This window comes from Pan paniscus, chromosome 23 (genome assembly GCF_029289425.2).
Source record: "Pan paniscus chromosome 23, NHGRI_mPanPan1-v2.0_pri, whole genome shotgun sequence".
In the NCBI taxonomy this organism is placed as follows: Eukaryota; Metazoa; Chordata; class Mammalia; order Primates; family Hominidae; genus Pan; species Pan paniscus.
The window spans coordinates 50,979,907-50,993,763 of NC_085927.1; the positions used below are offsets into that span (position 1 = coordinate 50,979,907).

General features: G+C 42.0%; 1 protein-coding gene across 4 annotated transcripts in view; it reads left to right on the plus strand.

Moving 5' to 3' along the window:
• Window positions 1-13,857, plus strand: part of EP300 (E1A binding protein p300) — a 90,518-nt gene that overhangs the window by 57,825 nt on the left and 18,836 nt on the right. For 2 of the 4 annotated variants that reach the window (XM_008967381.5, XM_008967382.5), the window contains 9 exons: window positions 848-957; window positions 2,053-2,190; window positions 2,776-3,213; window positions 4,847-5,026; window positions 5,220-5,364; window positions 8,003-8,121; window positions 10,182-10,421; window positions 11,428-11,516; window positions 13,606-13,716. In XM_008967381.5, coding sequence (XP_008965629.1) covers window positions 848-957; window positions 2,053-2,190; window positions 2,776-3,213; window positions 4,847-5,026; window positions 5,220-5,364; window positions 8,003-8,121; window positions 10,182-10,421; window positions 11,428-11,516; window positions 13,606-13,716 — 1,570 coding nt within the window. The remainder of the gene's footprint in view (window positions 1-847; window positions 958-2,052; window positions 2,191-2,775; window positions 3,214-4,846; window positions 5,027-5,219; window positions 5,365-8,002; window positions 8,122-10,181; window positions 10,422-11,427; window positions 11,517-13,605; window positions 13,717-13,857) is intronic. The other 2 variants (XM_003814620.6, XM_034948987.3) reach the window with 1 other exon arrangement.

The window sequence follows — 13,857 nt, forward strand, 5'->3', positions numbered from 1 at the left end:
TTAAATGATCAAGTATCCATTAAAAAACAACTGCAGGCTGGGCATGGTGGCTCACGCTTGTAATCCCAGCACTTTGGGAGGCCGAGGCTGGTGTACCACCTGAGGTCAAAGTACGAGACCAGCCTGGCCAATGTGGTGAAACCCTGTCTCTACTAAAAATACAAAAAAATTAGCCGGTTGTAGTGGCACGGGCCTGTAATCCCATTTACTCTGGAGGCTGAGGCTGGAGAATCACTTGAACCCAGGAGGCGGAGTTTGCAGTGAGGCGAGATCGTGCCACTGCACCCCAGCCTGAGTGACAGCAAGACTTTGTCTCAAAAAAAAAAAAAAACAGATTGTAAAATTTGTAAAATTCAGTTTGGAGATCCTGTTAGTTGATAATGTCTGTTTACTGCTACTGTGAATGAGACAGATTTATTTATACTTAGAAGGTTGAAAGCCAGTTTATTAGTCCTGATAGAATCAGGGCCAGGTGCGGTGGCTCACGCCTGTAATCCCAGCACTTTGGGAGGCTGAGGCGGGCAGATCACAAGGTCAGGAGATAGAGACCATCCTGGCTAACACAGTGAAACCCCCATCTCTACTAAAAATACAAAAAATTAGCCGGGTGTGGTGGCGGACGCCTGTAGTCCCAGCTACTCAGGAGGCTGAGGCAGGAGAATGGTGTGAACCCAGGTGGCAGAGCTTGCAGTGAGCGGAGATTGCGCCACTGCACTCCAGCCTGGGCGACAGAGCAAGACTCCGTCTCAAAAAAAAAAAATGATACAGAGTCAGACATAAGAATTCTGTCTTTTATTATTCAATTTCACAAAGGCATTCAGATCTAACATTTTGCGCATATTCACAGGTTTGAATCAATTTGGCCAGATGAGCATGGCCCAGCCCCCTATTGTACCCCGGCAAACCCCTCCTCTGCAGCACCATGGACAGTTGGCTCAACCTGGAGCTCTCAACCCGGTTAGTTTGACGTCTTTGGTAATCTCTTTGGCCTTTACCTGGTATTTTGAAAATCCTGTTTGTTCCTCCTTTATAAATTCTCACAGTCATTTAAACAGACCATAACTCCTAGTTCTTCTGTAATTCTTCTGTATTTAACTCTACTAGAAAGCTGACCAAAAAACGAAAACAGCCAGTCCCTTGTCCCTGGAGTGTCAGTGTTTAGTGGCCTGCATGCATTTTCACGGTCACTTCTCTTCCCTGATGTCTGTCTTCCCTTCTCCAGGCAGAGAACTGTCTTGCAAGGTTGATGGTGCGTTTGCCTGGTTCTTGAACTCGGAGAAGAGAGACTAGGCTTCTCCTGCTCCTTATGCGAACTCTTAACCAGTCCATCTCTCTACCTTGACCCTAACCCTCCTGCTGCCCTTTAGAGTTAGCTGGTGCCTCTGATTCTTGACCCTTTTGGGGGTTCCTGAGCATTACTACTTCTCACTAATCTGCCATTTTCAACAGGGAGTTCTGTCCTTCATTTTAACCTATAAGACAGATGGTCTTAGCTTATGAAGTTTTTGGCCTTTGGTACTCGAGATTTCTTTCTTTAAGGCCTGAATTTGTGTAGGGTAATTTTGGAAATGACATGTAACAGTGCTAGAGCATTTGTGGACCATGAATGCTACCAGATTCTGCTACAACTTGTAAGATTTTCTTGTTTTTACATATTATGGGTCTTAGAATTTGTGTTATTACATCACTGACATGACCTCATGAAATTGTGATTAACTCTCCTCACTTAACAGAGCATGCAAAGAAAATTACCTGCTATCCTTGTGCTAGGCATATTTGTGTACCAAGAGAATGTGTGTTCCATCCTCTTACTATTTCTTGGAGTAGGCCTAGGTAAACTGTGAGGCTTTTTCTCTTTATCTTGGCACAAGAGTCAGTTGTTCTACAACTTTCTTCCTTCTCCTCTTCAGCCCTCTTCACCTATACTCCTGTCTTTGGCTTTTCTCTACTTAATAAGCCTGACGTTAGGAGCATTTGATGATTTTTAGTTATAGTAGAATAACTATAATGAAGCAGTTTGGTGATTTGTGGTGTTTTTTTTTTTTTTTTTAGCCTATGGGCTATGGGCCTCGTATGCAACAGCCTTCCAACCAGGGCCAGTTCCTTCCTCAGACTCAGTTCCCATCACAGGGAATGAATGTAACAAATATCCCTTTGGCTCCGTCCAGCGGTCAAGCTCCAGTGTCTCAAGTATGTCTCATAAGTGGATTTTTCACTTATTTTTGATTCTTGAAACTTCTCTTGACGTAGGTTTTTATAGGAGAGAGAGGCAGCAAATAGTGGGTGAAACCAGATGATTTTTAAAAAAATAGCAATTTTGGACTTAGAGTATTCTGAACATGAAGAGATTATTCTGTGACATAGCAGTGGTGTTAATTGTTACAAAGTAGGAAATAATTTAAATGGATGGTTTTAATTGTTTTTACTAGTGAACACTTTAAAATAAATCTTAGAATTAAACACAATGTAGAAGGAAATCTGGCTGAAGAGAGCATAGGCAGGCCCTAGAGCACTCTGCACTCAATTCTGCCATTTTTCTGCGGTGGCTGAGGCCATTCTGCTGAATGGTTTGAAGTCTCTTTAGTTAAGTACTATCTTGATGGTGCTGTCCAAAGATACATCCCCAGTAATAGGGTATTTTACACATTTTGAAATAGACACATTGCTACTCTTTGTTTAATCAGTTTGTGTCCTAAATTTATATATCATGCCTATGTAAGTATTTCCTTAATTCTGTTCTGAATTGCTGTCTTGTTATGTTTTTTATTTTAACAGGCACAAATGTCTAGTTCTTCCTGCCCGGTGAACTCTCCTATAATGCCTCCAGGGTCTCAGGGGAGCCACATTCACTGTCCCCAGCTTCCTCAACCAGCTCTGCATCAGAATTCACCCTCACCTGTACCTAGTCGTACCCCCACCCCTCACCATACTCCCCCAAGCATAGGGGCTCAGCAGCCACCAGCAACAACAATTCCAGCCCCTGTTCCTACACCTCCTGCCATGCCACCTGGGCCACAGTCCCAGGCTCTACATCCCCCTCCAAGGCAGACACCTACACCACCAACAACACAACTTCCCCAACAAGTGCAGCCTTCACTTCCTGCTGCACCTTCTGCTGACCAGCCCCAGCAGCAGCCTCGCTCACAGCAGAGCACAGCAGCATCTGTTCCTACCCCAACAGCACCGCTGCTTCCTCCGCAGCCTGCAACTCCAGTAAGTAGAGATTTGGATTTAGGCAGAATCATTAGAGCTATACTGTAGTATTATATTACTTCTGGGCCATTTCCATTCTCTTTTGCTTTATCTCTTACTGTTTTCTCCACAAGTAGAATGTAATCTATTTTTCATTAGGGACTTTTGTATCCTGTTTTGCCTTCCTGTGATAGGACCTATCGTAGCAGGAGCATAAAGATTTTATTTAGCTCTGACTTTGACCATTATGTTTCATGTTGTACCCTGAGGTCTGAAGGTACGTAAAGGGGTACGACAAGGGGACACAGTCCTTCTCCTTATTTAGTATATTATTTAGTGTAGCACATAAATTTTACATATATTTAAGGAATCTTTTTCAAACAGTTTGAGCCATAAAACCTAGAGATTGAATTTAAAAATTGCAGATTTGGACGGGCGCGGTGGTGTACACTTTTCATCCTAGCACTTTGGGAGGCTGTGGCAGGCAGATTACTTGAGGTCAGGAGTTCAAGACCAGCCTGGCCAACATGGTGAAACCCTGTCTCTACAAAAAAATAACAAAAATTAGCCAGACATGGTAGCGGGTGCCTGTAATCCCAGATACTCGGGCGACTGAGGCAGGAGAATGGCTTGAACCTGGGAGGTGGAGGTTGCAGTGATCTGAGATTGCGCCACTGCACTCTAGCCTAGGCGACAGAGTGAAACTCTGTCTAAAAAAAAAAAGAAAAAATTGCAGATTTATGAGTCCTTGTGGCCCAAACCAAAGTTTAAAAATAAGATGAGAGAATTATAGACCCAGAACAACCTGTAGCTTCCTTGTGAGAGGTTGGTTATGTATATAATAAAAATCCAAATTCTCATCTAATAGTTGAATCCTTATTAATATAACTTTTTTTAAGGGTTTAGAAGCTTCTGCTTTGATACCGATATTAATATATATCGGTATCCAATAGTTCTCAGCCATGTTGATGAGCTGAGAAGTTCCATGAGTCACAGCCATTTATAAAGTACTGTACTTGACGGATGGCTGGTTCGTCGTGGCCTCTGATAGACAAGGAAGGACAGAATGAGAGAGGAACCAGTAGATCTGCTTGATTTTATTCTTTATAAAATCAAGGATACTTCCAGAAAATACTGACTTCTCATTAAGAGATTTCTTATGACAAGCCTTAGGATAAAGATAGGGAGTGCCAGTTATCTCATTAGAATCTAGCGATTCAAAACAGCCACTCTGTGGGACATCATTATATTTATTGTCTCCTTTTCTGTACCTTTGAAACTTTGTCTGGTGAGAAGGTAAAAACAAGCCAGTCTTTCTTATTTTCTTTCACTCATTTCTGTATAAATGTGAGCTCCTCTGAAGCAGACATCTTTGAAATCCCCACACACTGCCAGATAATGATAGTTATCAATGAAATAGTTGCTGGTTCTTTGATGTACAATCAGCCAACCAGTATTTACAAGTCTTAATTCTCCTGTTCTTAAGCATAATTAAGGGAGGTGAAATGGGCAGAGCAAATGAAAGCACCATGAATGAATATAAGCCAAGAAATAGGTGGCTAATTCTGCTGTCCTGTTGCTTACCTTACATTCTGATTGTATCGTTGGCAGACTCTGCGTGTGTCTCACCTACTTCCCTTTTTTTTCTGCCCAGCTTTCCCAGCCAGCTGTAAGCATTGAAGGACAGGTATCAAACCCTCCATCTACTAGTAGCACAGAAGTGAATTCTCAGGCCATTCCTGAGAAGCAGCCTTCCCAGGAAGTGAAGATGGAGGCCAAAATGGAAGTGGATCAACCAGAACCAGCAGATACTCAGCCGGAGGATATTTCAGAGGTGAGAGTAGGGCAATTACTGTTTGATTTGGTTAGGACCTCAGTATAGGAACCCAAGTTTTAAAAAATATTGCAGAAAAATATTTTGATAATTAGATCTCATGGCATAGATTTTGCATGAGAAAGGGTGTTCAGATTACTGATTCCCAACTAGATATCTTTGGAATACTAAAAATTCTTACCTTTTCTTTTAGTCTAAAGTGGAAGACTGTAAAATGGAATCTACCGAAACAGAAGAGAGAAGCACTGAGTTAAAAACTGAAATAAAAGAGGAGGAAGACCAGCCAAGTACTTCAGCTACCCAGTCATCTCCGGCTCCAGGACAGTCAAAGAAAAAGAGTGAGTCTCTGAAGCCATTCGTTCTGGAGGTAGCTGAAGAAACCAAAGACCCAGGGCAGAATTGCGGTCATGCCTCTTGGGCCTCAGAAGTTGCCATTAATGTGATTTCATTAACCTGGAAGCCCTGGGCCTGGTCTCTTCGTTGTTACTAATAATTTTTCTTTTTTTTTTTTTTTTTTTAAATATTCACTTGCAGCAACCAATGAGTTAAGTCATTCCCCTCATTTCTTCAGGGTTCCCTGTGTTAGTACACCCTAAAAATTGTCTCATTTTTCAGAAGAGAGAAATGTTTGTAAATAGCCTTGACTAAAATGCAGGAAAGAATAGCAATAGTAATAGCATTTGTCATTCACCTGCTGTGTGCTAAGTATCCACATTGTCTCATTTAATAATTTCTTTCTTTCTTTTTCTTTTCTTTTTTGTTTTGGAATCGGATTCTCACTCTTGTTGTTCAGGCTGGAGTGTAGTGGCGGGATCTCAGCTCACTGCAACCTCCACCTCCCAGGTTCAAGCGATTCTCCTGCCTCAGCCTCCCGAGTATCTGGGACTGCATGTGCATGCCACCATGCCCATCTAATTTTTGTATTTTTAGTAGAGACAGGATTTCACCGTGTTGGCCAGGATGGTCTCGATCTCTTGACCTGATGATCCACCCGCCTCTGGCTCCCAAAGTGCTGGGATTACAGGCATGAGCTACCACACCCGGCCTCATTTAATAATTTCACAACAGCTCTGAGGTTATTGGCCTGAAGCTTAGCAAAGTTAAGTAACTTTCCACAGGTTACTCAGCTGACCCTAGTGCCTGGGCCAGGAAGCAGACCCAGGCAGTCTGAGGCAGAGTGCTCAAATCCAGCCATTCCAACAAGTGTTAATTGACTATTTTAGGACTAGAACTTTTTGTGGCTCTAGTGATCTGCAAAAGGCACCAGGTAGGACATACCTGAGGGGTGAGTCTGCTGGCTCTTACAGATGATATATATTAAAAAGTGTTCCATTAATACAATGTGTTGTAAAATGTTGGGATTAAAAAATTATTTTCATTTTAAAAATAAGACTTGTATATATTGAGGTGTTTTAATACGGGCTGTAACAAACCCAATCTTACTATTGGCAATCTCTCTTTAAAATGTGTGTTCCCTCATGCCTGTAATCCCACCACTTTGGGAGGCCGAGGCGGGCAGATCACTTGAGGTCAGGAGTTCAAGACCAGCCTGGCCAATATGGTGAAACTCTGTCTCTACTAAAAGTACAAAAGTTAGCCGGGTGTGGTGGCTCTCACCCGTAGTCCCATCTACTTGGGAGGCTGAGGCAGAAGAATCACTTGAACCCGGGAGATGGAAGGAGGTTGCAGTGAGCCAAGATGGCGCCACTGCACTCCAGCCTGAGTGACAGAGAGTAATTGTCTCAAACAAATAAATAAAATAAAATGTCTAATTTCACAAGTTTATTCAAATAGTCCTTATTTTTAGCACAGCTAAATATGAGTGACAAGCATCTTCGTAGTCTGGTTTCCCCCCACTCCATGGCAACCCCCCAGAGGTGAAAATTATCTGAAGTAACAAATATACTCTCCCGATGATGAAATTTTTTTTGCCAATGAAGAAAAAATAAGGCCCTTGCTGAAATTGAAAGCTTTTTAAATCACTAGCTTCTCAAAGAACTGTTTGATTCCATTTGGGACACACCAACAAATTTTTCCGGACTTTTTGGGAAATATCATTGAGAACACATTTGAACTTAATTTGATCAACTAAGTCTATTATTTTAGCAATACCATTTTTGTTCTCTCTTCTTTTAAACTTAAACCTAACATTTGTCATTAAAATAGTACATGTTTCTTTTTCTTTGGCTCTAAAATACCAAGCATTTGAACGAAGGAGTCTTCTCTTCTGTGCCCCTGACTCCTTGTAGTATAAGACAATACCTGATCTAGTCTAGTTTCTGACTTGTTAAATACTGATGTCATGAAGAAAGACTTTTCTGTTCTTGCTTGACTGCATCTCCCTCTTAACACGAATATCTTGTGCACTCTTTTTTTTTTTTGAGATGGGGCCTCATTCTGTTGCCTAGGCTGGAGTGCAGTGGCGCCATCTCGGCTCACTGCAACATCTGCCTCCCGAGTTCAAGCAGTTCTCTTGCCTCAAGCCTCCTGAGTAGCTGAGACTAGCATGCCACCATGTCTGACTAATTTTTTATATTTTTAGTAGAGACGAGGTTTCACCATGTTGGCCAGGCTGAAACTTCTGACCTCAAAGTGATCTGCCCACCTCAGCCTCCACCGTGCCTGGTCCCATGGACTCTTATTTGGCAAAGTCTCTTCATAAATTTTTAGAAGCCTTTGGATTCTGCTTCTAATTGACCGAGTCTGTCTTCACTGAATTTGTGACTGAAAAGTTAAGCTGAGGGTGAAAGGTGTTTTAAGGTGATAAGACACAATGTTTTTTAGGAGCTGTGTGAAACAAAGCGGGGCTTAGAATCTAGAATCAGTGATTGAGCCTGTAGTGATATTTCCATGGGGACAGAGTGGTTAATTTTGTTATTGATTCTTGAGATGCTTTTAGAGCTTCAGGCTGAGTGGTTTTTTAAAGTTCTTTTGCTTAATTGATAACTAATTTCAAATGCACTTTTTTTTTTTAAGTTTTCAAACCAGAAGAACTACGACAGGCACTGATGCCAACATTGGAGGCACTTTACCGTCAGGATCCAGAATCCCTTCCCTTTCGTCAACCTGTGGACCCTCAGCTTTTAGGAATCCCTGTAAGTATTTGGTGGTACTTTTGATTTTATTTTTTAATTTGATAACAGCTTTATTGAGAGATAATTCACATTCCAAACAGTATAGCCACTCATTTCAAATTTGTAATTCAGTGATTTTTTTTTTTTTCCCCCTGAGACAGGGTCTTATTCTGGTTGCCTAGGCTGGAGTGCAGTGGCACGATTGTGGCTCACTACTGTCTCCACCTCCCGGGCTCAGGTGATTCTCCCACCTCAGCATCCTGAGTAGCTGGGACTAACTACATTCATGTGCCACCTCACCTGGCTAGTTTTTTGTATTTTTTAGTAGAGACGGGGTTTCGCCATGTTGCCCAGGCTGGTCTTGAACGCCTGGACTCAAGCAATAGGCCCATCTCAGCCTCCCAGAGTGCTGGAATTACAGGTGTGAGCCACTGGGCCTGGCCTAATTCAGTGAGTTTTAGTATATTCACAGAGTTGTGCATGACACTTTCATTTTCATCATCTGAAAAAAATCCTTTACCATTAACAGTCACTCACTGTTTTCTCCCATAGCACCCCAATCATAGACATCACCAGACTGCATTCTGTCTCTGGATTTGTCTGTTCTACATGTTTCATTAAATTGGAACATACAGTATGTGATTCTTTGTGCCAGGACGTTCCTTAGCATAACGTTTTCAAGGTTCATCCATGTTGTAGCATGAATCAGTAGCACATACCTATTTATAGCCCAATAATATTCCATTATTTTTCTTCACCTGTTGATGAGTTGATAGACATTTAGGTTGTTTACACGTTTTGACTATTAAGATAGGACTATAGTGAACATTGTGTGGATTTAAGTTTTTATTTCTCCTTGGTATTTACCTAGGAGTGGAATTCCTGGGTTATATAGTTTGTTTACTTTTTTGTTGTTGTTGTTATTTGTTTTTTGTTTTTTTGAGATGGAGTTTCACTCTTGTGGCCCAGGCTAGAGTGCAATGGCGCGATCTCAGTTCACCTCAACCTCCCCCTCCCGGGTTCAAGCAGTTCTCCTACCTCTCAGCCTCCCGAGTAGCTGGGATTACAGGCATGTGCCACCACGCCCGGCTAATTTTGTATTTTTAGTAGAGATGGGGTTTCTGTATGTTGGTCAGGCTGGTCTCAAACTCCCAACCTCAGATGATCCACCCACCTCGGCCTCCCAGAATGCCCAGATTACAGGCGTGAGCCACCGCACCCGGCCACTTTTGTTGTTTCAAGAGCAATAGGTCATAGCAGAAAAAAGGACCGCGGTTAGCTTTGTTTTTAAAGTTGCCTCCATATACTAGGCTGCTGGCAGATTTCATTTGGTGGTTTTAAACTGTTACTTGGCCGGGCACGGTGGCTAACGCCTGTAATCCCAACACTTTTGGAGGCCAAGGCAGGCAGATCACTTGAGGTCAGGAGTTGGAGACCAGCCTGACCAACATGGTGAAACCCCATCTCTACTAAAAATATAAAAAGTAACTGGGCGTGGTGGTGCACGCCTGTAATCCTGGCTACTTGGGAGGCTGAGGCAGGTGAATAGTTTGAACGACCCTGGGAGGCAGAGGTTGCACTGAGCCAAGATCGCACCACTGCACTCCAGCCTGGGCAACATGTTGACAGAGACTCCATCTCAAAGGTCAAGTGCTTCCAGGGGCAAAAGCCTTTTAGGACTTTTCCTCTCTTGTATCTTGCTGTGATTTCAGATGGAACACTTTAAGTTCTGTGGGCCTAGTTTCCTCATTGTACACCCCTTCTAGTACTAAAATTTTAAATGTCTTTGACTTTACTGATCTCACATGTACTTTCATAAAGAACCTGAAGTTGCTTCAGTAGACTATCAGCCTGATGTCTAGAAAGTCCATAGTAGTTCTGTTTCTCTGCCCTTTGAGTAGTTTAATATCTCTGTAAACTAATATTTAAAGAAGTGATGGACATCAGTCACCTCTTGGGGAATATAGACAGGCCAGAAACTAAAACACTGCCTGGAAGATTAACAGTGATAGTGGATGATACTCCATCTCCCGTAAAAATAGTGAGACTTGAGTAATGTTTGATGTCACTTGTCTTTCTAGGATTACTTTGATATTGTGAAGAGCCCCATGGATCTTTCTACCATTAAGAGGAAGTTAGACACTGGACAGTATCAGGAGCCCTGGCAATATGTCGATGATATTTGGCTTATGTTCAATAATGCCTGGTTATATAACCGGAAAACATCACGGGTATACAAATACTGCTCCAAGCTCTCTGAGGTCTTTGAACAAGAAATTGACCCAGTGATGCAAAGCCTTGGATACTGTTGTGGCAGAAAGGTAAGAAATGTGTTTCAGATTTGACTTTAACTTTTCTGGGATACCTAGAATAATATAGTGGTGACTGGGATAAGAGAATATCCTGCTTCTGGCTTTGACATGGCTTTTTTTTTTTTTTTTTTTTTTTTTTTTTTTTGACAGGGTCTTATTCTCCCAGGCTGGAGTGCAGTGGTGAGGTCATAGCTCACTGCAGCTTCAACCTCCTGGGCTCAAGCAATTCTCCCACCTCAGCCTCCTGAGCAGCTGGGACTACAGCCGTACGCCACCATGCCCGGCTGATTTTTTAAATTTGTTTTGTAGAAACAGGGTCTCATCATGTTGCTCAGGCTAGTCTTGAACTCCTGGGCTCAAGCAGTCCTCCTGCCTCGGCCTCCCAAAGTGCTGGAATTACAGTCATGAGCCACCTCTCCCAGCCAACACAGTCTTTCTCTTACTGTGTGCCACAGTAGTAATATCTCTTAATATGAAATGGGCTTTCTTTAAAGGCATTTTTTCAGAGTGGCAATTGTATGGAAAAGTTGACTAATTAAATAATCAACAGACTGTTAACTCATCTGGAGTAGGGGCACTCTTATATTCACCTGTGGGTGCAGATTCCTCAGCATGTGCTGGCTTTCCTGTACATACCAATTCACATTATTGGTTTTTTGTTTTTAAAATAAGACTATGGTCTTGCTGTGTTGCCTAAGCTGGTCTGGAACTCTTGGGCTCACGCAGTCTTCCCACCTCAGCTTCTGAGCACTGCAGGCATGTGCCACCCTGCCCAGCTATTCCTGTTAGGTTCTTTGGTAAAGTGACGGAAGGATATGACTGCTAAGCCTACCTCAGCGTTTTGAAATAATGTGGTAGTAAACTGAGAATGATTTTCAGGAACTGAATTAGCCCATCATTATTAACATAAATGAGAACTAAGACACCACTGACTTCTGTTTCTGACTTGCCATTCTTACTGTTCTAGCTTGTCCTTAAGGCCTCTGTGCTTTTTAACAAATGGTTTCTTTTGCAGTTGGAGTTCTCTCCACAGACACTGTGTTGCTACGGCAAACAGTTGTGCACAATACCTCGTGATGCCACTTATTACAGTTACCAGAACAGGTAAGCTTGGCCAGGTGTGGACCATGGTCCATGTGTCCACATGTCCAGGGAGTGCATGCGGATGGGCCAGCACACATACAGTCATGGTTCATGTGTATCTTGCTTGAAGACAGCTGTATAGCACAAGTTCTGTTTTTTGCCTTCTGCCTTTGTTTGCAGAACAATAAAATTTTCTATCAGAGTAGCCTTGCATCAGTTACCTGGGTTCCTCCCAAGAGCTTGAGAAGTTAAGCAACTTTGTGAGTTGTTGGCCTAGATGGGTCTATATCCCAGGCCCCACTTCTCTTTCTACTGTGTTTTTGTTGATCACCACAGCCTGAGGCAAAACTGAGAAGATTTTTAAACTTTTAACTGAAACTCGCTAGACAGCTTTTTGGAAATATTTCCTTTTTAGATGAGGCCTATCCCTAAGTAGTTGTTATTAGAATATATGAAAACAGGATTCTGGAGTCTTTTCTTTGCCTCATATTAAGCAAATTAAAAGGAAAACCTCATATAGCTCTCTGTACCTTACTTTTCCCAACCCAGCCTTGTATGTGACAGAGGATGATTTGAGTCTAATAAACGAGGCACCTCTGCCTAATTTTCTCCTGCCCAATCAATGGCTGTAATCACATAAATCTCATTCACTAATCTATCTTAACCACAATTTGTCTCCTGTTTTCAGTGATCAGCTACAAGTATAGCTTGCATTGGGTGTTTATTTGGGGCTCTGATACAATAATAACAAGGCTGGATGATATTAATACCCTTTATTTGTTTGTTAATACCAAATCCATGTTGTTGGTTTTTGCTGAACTTGTGTGTTGCAGATGCATTTCTAGCTTTGAAAAGTCACTTAAACTTTTTCTTTTATTTACAAAAAGTTAGGCGTGCTACTAATGCTTTGTAGACCTAATGCTTTGATTTTGCAGTGAGTAAAAATCTAGCTCTTTACTCATTTGAAACCTAGAAAAGGTGGGACTCAAGTTGTTATAAGTACCTTATGTTTAAAAAAGCAAGTAACTGGACATGAAACTTCTCATGTTTATTAAAACAGTAGTCTAAAGTGTTTATCTTTGCACCAAGCCATCTTTAATCAGGTACCTGCACACATCATTTCCTTTTGAAATGTATCACTTGATGGCTGTAGTCAGTATTTAACTGCTTGTGCAGGCTTTTCAATAAACAGTTTTTTTTCTTTCTTTGTTGAGACAGGGTCTCACTCTGTCACTCAGGCTGGAGTGCAGTGGCGCAATCTTAGCTCACTGCAACCTCTGCCTCCCGGGTTCAAGTGATTCTCCTGCCTCAGCCTTCCAAATAGTTGGGATTACAGGTGTGTGCCACCATGCCTTGCTAATTTTTGTATTTTTAGTAGAGACAGGGTTTCAGCATGTTGGCCAGGCTGGTCTCGAACTCCTGACCTCAGATGATCCACCCTCTCAGCTTTCCAAAGTGCTAGGATTATAGGTATGAGCCACCACGCCTGGCAATGGTTGTTTTAGATTATTGTTGTCTGCAGTTGTATCTATAGTGGGCTTTTGGGGTGGGGGGTGGGGGTCTGTGGTTTTTTGTTTTGTAAGTGGGAAGAGGTGTGATTCCTGTATTTAGGTAATGAGTAGCAGTTCTTCTCTCCCTGGTATATTTATCCTTCTTCCTCCTTTTGATTATTTACATCACATAGCGTTAATTGCTGAAATGAAAGGATATGGGTCTGTGTAATTGAAACTTTTGCTTTTATTTGCAGTAATCATTTGCTACTTGTGATCCCATTTGAGATATTTAATGCTAATCTGTGCTTTGCCTTGGCTTTCTGCTTTGTGTTGTTCTGTCTTGCTTTTATGTTTTTTGTTGTCTTGCAATCCCTCATTTCTTCGTTTGTTTTGTGTTTTTTTTTTTCTCCCTCATGCTTGTCGTTGTCTGCACTTGGCTTTGATTGCAAAAAAAAAACAAAAAAAAACAAAACCCAAACTGTGGGGCCCATATATCTGCATCATTGAATGTCCTTGTCGCCGTTGATGACCTGCTCTCTGCTCCCGTCCCCCTCCTTGGCCTGCTGTGATTGGTGGCTTCGTTGCTTGGCTTGGGCTGTGTTGTGTGAACGGAACAGTTCACCCCAGTATGGCCTTCTTGCCGACAGGTATCATTTCTGTGAGAAGTGTTTCAATGAGATCCAAGGGGAGAGCGTTTCTTTGGGGGATGACCCTTCCCAGCCTCAAACGTAAGTAACTGCATTATTTTGAAAAGTGCTAATTAGTTTGTTGTCCAGTGATTATGCACAGCTTATTTCTAAATGAACTTAAGCTATGCTGTTGAATATGGTAGCCATTAGCCACATGTTGCTATTTAAATGCATATTAAT